Below are 6,423 nucleotides of genomic sequence, written 5' to 3'. Positions count from 1 at the left end.
AGCAGCGCTTCCCCCACAAATGCCGCTAAAAGCCATGACTTTTACCAGTGCTTCCCCCACAAATGCCGCTAAAAGCCATGACTTTTAGCAGCGCTTCCCCCAAAAACACCGCTAAAATCCATGACTTTTAGCGGCGCTTTTCCAACAAACGTTGCTAAAAGTCATGATCTTTTGTGGAGTTTTTTTTTCTAATAAATGCTGCAAATTTTTGCGGCATTTCCTATAGCAGTATTTTTTGCGGCGCTTGTGAAAACACTACAAATAGTTCTAGTGGCACTTTTAAGCGCCGCTAAAGGCCAAAAAAACACCGCTAAAAGTCTGTTTCCCTATAGTGCTTCGTTAGTGGGTTGCCCCTCACACCCACTAAGAAAGATTCAGTGTGGGTTATAGTAGATCGGTTGACCATGTCCGCCCACTTCATACCGGTTCGTACTGACTACTCTCTGCAGAAGCTGGCCAAACTATATGTGTCTGAGATAGTGAGATTGCATGGGGTACAGGCTTCAGTCATTTCTGATAGGGATCCTCACTTCCCGTCTTGGTTCTGGAAGAAGCTACATGAAGCTCTGGGTACAAGGTTGGACTTCAATACTGCATTCCATCCTCAGACCGATGGTCAATCTGAGAGGGTGATTCAGATACTAGAGGACATGTTGAGGAGTTGCATGATTGATTCCGAGGCAATTGGGAGGATTACCTACCACTAGTAGAGTTTGCTTATAATAACAGCTATCAGTCTAGTATACAGATTGCACCTTATGAGGTATTATATGGTCATAGGTGTCGCACTGATTCATGTTAGACTAAGTTAGGCGAGCGACGTGTTCTGGGTCTTGAACTGGTTTCTGGTACCGAGGATAAAGTTAGATTGATTCGAGATCAACTGAAAGCGGCATCTGATAAACAAAAGTCATATGCAGATCTGAAGCGTCGAGAGATAGAGTATATTGTGGGGGACTTCGTTTTTCTCAAGGTCTCACCATGGAAGAAAGTACTAAGGTTTGGTCGCAAGGGCAAGCTGAGCCCTAGGTTTATTGGGCCTTACCATATCCTGAAGCAAATGGGACCGATTGCCTACCAGTTGGAACTACCTCTAAAATTGGATCGGATCCATGATGTTTTCCACGTCTCGATACTGAGGTGCTACTGCTCTGATTCCACGCATATTGTTTCTATTGAAGAGATCAAGATTAGGCCAGATCTGACCTTTAAAGAGGAGCCAGTTCAAATTTTGGATCGTGATGTAAAGGTTCTAAGAAGAAAATCCATCCTACTGGTTAAGGTTCTCTGGTGTAATCATAGCACTAAGGAGGCCACGTGGGAGTCGAAGGATACGATGCGACAGCAGTATCCTCATCTATTCTGATCAGGTAAATTTCAAGGCCAAAATTTTCTTATAGGGTAGAGTTTTAACGCCCCAAAGTTTGTATATTTGTTTCCACATATTGATGACACAATTTAGTATCTGCTTTAGTGGTCATGTGTTCTCAGAGTGTCTGAGAAATCTTGGGTTCAAGCCTTGTCTTGGGCTAATTTTTTTGTTTGAATTGAATAAAGCCTTGTTTTTGCTCAATAGGCTTATAGGTAAAAGTTTGTAGAAACATGTCAGAATAGGTCTGCTAGACTGGTGAATAAGTGGTGTGTTAAAACACTAGAGGTCTTGGGTTCGAGCTGAGCTAGAGTATTATTTTTGCTAATGGTGTCGTGTAGTGTTTGAGCTAAACTAAAATCTGAAGTTTTAGAGGTGTAGTGGGAAGTGTGGAGAGAAAAGTAAAGGATTTTGATGGGAGTGGTTGGACAGTTTTAGGAGGGATTTGGGGGAAAAATTATGGGATTAGGGAATTATCTCGATATGGGGGATGGTAGATTTCGGCTCCCTCTTCTCACTTTCACAAATTCCTTCGATTTTGGAAAAAAATTTCCTCTTCTCATTTTTTTCCTCTTTGCCGTTCTCTATCCCACTTGCTGCCAATTTTTCTATTTGTTTTTCCCCCTCTTCTTGTTATCAAAATCCACCTCTTCTTACATTTTCTCCTTCTTTTTTTGTTTTGTTCCTTGTTCAATCGTTTTCTATCATGCAACGGTTGTTTCCCTTGTTCGGTAAGTGGTTTTTCTTAGTACTTGTGGTTTTTTCTATTAAGCTATTAACAGAAGAATTGTTTTACTTATGTTAGGTGCCGTTCAAAGACTTTAATCGGGTCACAGCGTGTAAGGATAGCAAGATTGTCATTTTCATCTTGGTAAGATTCCGAATCGGCATTGGACTTAGTATTTCAAGTTATACAATTAGGGTTTAATAAGAATGTTTTCCATAGTTGGAATTAATTGAGTTATTGGGTGTTGGTTTACCATTTCATAAAACTTGAAGTGCTCAGAAGTGCTTTTACAAGAAACGGAACCAGGTGTGTAACCACACCACTGAAAACAAGATTCGGCGAAAAGCTGAAAATGGATCTGTCGACGCCACACGAGCTTGTGGCCGCCCGTGTGATAGGCTGTGTGAGCGAACACGGGCATGTGATCGACGAGGCTGGCAGTGTGCGATACACAGACCGAACTAAAGTAGGTCATGTGGGCCACAAGGGCATGTGGGATTTTTGGGTCAAGTCATGTAATCCACACGGCCAAGGCCAATTTGGGCCATGTGGGCCACACAGGCAATGGGCCCATACGAGCGAACATTATGGGCTTGTAGGCCCATTTCTATTGTTTTACTACTAAGGTTGCACTGTCACCCGAGTCAACTGTGGACCTACTGCAGGGTCAGTAAGCTTACCTAGACCCCCAACTGACTGAAATAACTGTATGACTGTTATTAATAAGTATGATGATGTTTAACTGATTTGATATTGTATGCCTTGATTACATTCATGATATTATATTATAGCATGCCATATTCGTATATTGCATTGCATTGGGTTGGGGGCTTATATTATTTGGAGGAAGTGTACTGAAAGGCCTCGAGCCTATTTCACTGACAGCTCAACTAGAAACTACTGTTTAGTGTCACATTCAGTACTTTCTGGAGTGTAGGGATAGGTGGGTTGATTATATCCCCACATGAAGTGTAGAGTTGAATGGAGTTGGAGTGTAGAGGCTGGTGGGGTAGGATTTGATACTGTATATCTTTTACTGTACTGAATATTGATACTGTAATGGGCCAAGGCCCAAATGCATAACTGCTTCTTTTGGTAATGGGCTAAGGCCCTAACTGAAACTGAAACTATTACTGAAATGGGCTTAGGCCCAGGCTATGATTGCATCCTGTCTACTTGTTTATATGGGGATTACGCACTGAGTTTTCATAAACTCACTCTTCTGTTTTATCTATACAGATAATCCTTAGACTTAGACGGATCGGAGCGGTGGAGGACTCAGCGGTGGCCACATGACTCCTTTTTACACTGTTTCATACTTAATTAGATTTTTTTAAAAGTTTTATTTGGGGTATTTTACTGTAATAATGGCCTCTATGGATTTTTGCTTTAAATTTGGATTTTATACTGCCTTATGTTTTATAACTGCTAGAGGTAGGTAAAACAATGTGTTTTAGCAAAATACCTACAAGGACACAAACTGTTTTAAAAAACTTTCGCAACATAAAATGTTTTAAAAACAAACGAATGAATCAAAACCACGACTTTAGAGATTAATAAAAGATAATGACGAGCTCTAATGGAAAGCTAAGTTACGGTTTTAAAAACTCAAGCTACAATTTTCAAACACACTACCATGCGACATCGCTGGATTCGACCATAACATCCAGGTCGAGTTTAGGGTTTTACACTAGAATCGACTAAACCATAGCTCTAATACCAATAAATGTAACACCCCTAACCTGTATCCATCGCCGGGATAGGGTTACGAGGCATTATCAAATAATACACTTTATTCACGTACATTTATACATTCATAATAAAAAAATCCATACAAATCATGCACAATGTCCCTTATAAGGCTCTACGAGACCTTAAAACATGCTTAGAAGTGGTTCAGGACTAAACCGATAACATTTACGAACTTAAGGAAACTTAGAAAATTTTCCAACATTTAAAGGTCACACGCTCGTGTGAACAAGCCGTGTTCCTCACACGACCACTAGACACACCCATGTTATAGGCCATGTGAAAACAGGGCATACATACTGGCTTGTATCACATGGCCGGAGATAGATTCGTGTGCCATGGCCGTGGGAAAACTAGGGGGATTACTAACTTGGGTCACACGGCCGGCCACACACCCATGTGCCAGCACGTGTGTCTCACACGGCTAGTAGACATGCTCGTGTTTCTAGGCCGTGTCAAAATTGTAAAGTATACTGCCTTAACTCAAAAGGGTACCCCAGGGGACACACGGCCATGTAAAATAATCGTATGTCTAACACGGCTGAGACACACGCTTGTGTTTCTGCCTGTGTGGACAAAAATAGGCCATTTGAAAAGCCAAATTTGCCACCCTTTTCTCATGCACACAAATCCACCAAAATGGTATCATTTCATCATATATATAAACAACCAAAACCCTGCCAATTCATACACATATCATGCCATCTATTCACAACCATTTCAACTACTCAATTCCACAACCAAAACATACCATTTTAATATGCCAAAATCATCAAAAACTTGCATAACTTCTAAATGCATTTGCCTTTCAACTTATCACCTATTTCATGCCTTAAAACCAAATCACAACTCACCATCATTCTAACCTTAATACTCCAATTTATAACCAACCAAAAGAAAAACTATATAACTATATCAACCACTATGGCAACATACCAAAACATAAGATAACTTATAATTCACATATATCACTTAACAAGCTCATAATTCAACCAACTTAATTGGCCTTACACATCAACATTTACAAGCCAAATCTCATGGCTATAATCATAACTCAAAACATACTGAAATGACACTAGCCTATACATGTCATATACCATATATACAAAGCTCCAAAAGTACCAATAAGTAGTCGATAGTGTGATGATGGTTCCCAATGATCCCCGATGTCCGAGCTAGCTTCGATAAACTATAAAACATGGAAAGAACACACAAAGTAAGCTTTAAAAGCTTAGTAAGCCATATACAAATAAAACTATCATATGAATCACAACATTTCTATCAATAGGCCAAGTACAACTAAACACATATAGATACACAAACCTTTCTCAATAAGTACATATGCATTTTCTCATGTAAACTCATCAATTACTTCACTTTCCAATACTTGTATGAATTTCGTACGTTCCTGAGTCATTTAACTCATTAACACATTCTTTCTTGACTTGTCTTTGCCCGTTAAACCACTATCCTAGACAGGGTCTTACACGAAATCGATTAACGATGCCAATGTCCCAGACATGGTTTTACATGTAATCGCATCTCGGTAATCTAATGTCATGACATTCGTATCCTATACTTTTCCTAAGGTTCGTATAGGACTTTCAAATTTTGTAACTTCGTATATTCTTACTTGTATTTGCTCATTCAACATTCATAGAAATTCAATCATAATAAAACATATATAAATCATTGTAAGGACATTTATTTGCATATGAACTTACCTCGTAGTCGGCAATAACGGATGGGGTTGACTATTCGATAACTTTCGTTTTCCCTGATCTAAATCTGATTTCTTTCGTTATTGATCTATATACATTCAAAATTAACTCTTTTATTCATCAACACATTCAATTTTATCGACAAACACATATTTGGGCATTTTGCACATTAACCCCTAATTTTTCACATTTTTTCAATTTAGTTCCTATTTCAAAACAACTCAAAATACACAAAATTTCAACATGCTCATGTTAGGCCGAATTTTATTTTGGTCACAAGAAACCCATTAATTTAATTTATTTCACATTTAGCCCCTAAAATTTCCAATTTCACAATTTAGTCCACAATAAGCATTTTTATCAAAAATCACTTAATTAAACATGTATATCAAACACCAAGCTTGCAAAATTCATCATCAAACATCATAAAACTCATGGATTCATCAATTTCATTTCAAAAAATCATCAACAATTTTAGAAATTAGGGTACGGGCTAGCTAGTACTTAAAGCAACGATCACAAAAACATAAAAATCATAAAAAACTGAGCTAAAACTGACTTACATGCTTGAACATCAATGGCTGAACTATTCAAAGCTTTCTAAACCCTATTTTCTTTCTTAAAATCGACTATAGAGAAGATGATAGCATAAATTGGCCTTTTGTTTTATTTTAATTTATCATTAATAAGCCATTTTACAATTTTAACCTTTATTAAACCATTATAAAATCATCTAATATATGTCCTTTTATGACCATTCCCACTATCCATGGTCTAATATCATCATAAGGACTTTTCATTTAATAAGACATAACAATTTGACACTTTTAACTTATAGAATGTAACTTTTGCATTTT

At 38.1% G+C, this 6,423-nt stretch overlaps 1 protein-coding gene across 1 annotated transcript; it reads left to right on the top strand.

The window, feature by feature from the left end:
• The first annotated feature begins 404 nt into the window (after positions 1 to 404).
• Positions 405 to 1,366, top strand: LOC128292704 (uncharacterized). Its single transcript, XM_053027593.1, has 3 exons — positions 405 to 570; positions 813 to 973; positions 1,082 to 1,366. Exons 1-3 carry the CDS (start codon positions 405 to 407, stop codon positions 1,364 to 1,366), a joined length of 612 nt encoding a protein of 203 aa, XP_052883553.1.
• The last annotated feature ends 5,057 nt before the right edge of the window (positions 1,367 to 6,423 follow it).

Source organism: Gossypium arboreum, chromosome 5 (genome assembly GCF_025698485.1).
Source record: "Gossypium arboreum isolate Shixiya-1 chromosome 5, ASM2569848v2, whole genome shotgun sequence".
Taxonomy (NCBI): Eukaryota; Viridiplantae; Streptophyta; class Magnoliopsida; order Malvales; family Malvaceae; genus Gossypium; species Gossypium arboreum.
This window is presented reverse-complemented; position numbering and strand designations above follow the sequence as displayed.

What these genes read in the sequence shown, in the direction of transcription:
- LOC128292704 (XM_053027593.1), top strand. Translation starts at nt 405, where the DNA reads ATGTCCGCCCACTTCATACCGGTTCGTACTGACTACTCTCTGCAGAAG. An exon ending in GAAGCTACATGAAGCTCTGG is followed by an intron (nt 571 to 812) that starts GTACAAGGTTGG and finishes AGACTAAGTTAG; the next exon opens with GCGAGCGACGTGTTCTGGGT. An exon ending in GGGACTTCGTTTTTCTCAAG is followed by an intron (nt 974 to 1,081) that starts GTCTCACCATGG and finishes ATTGCCTACCAG; the next exon opens with TTGGAACTACCTCTAAAATT.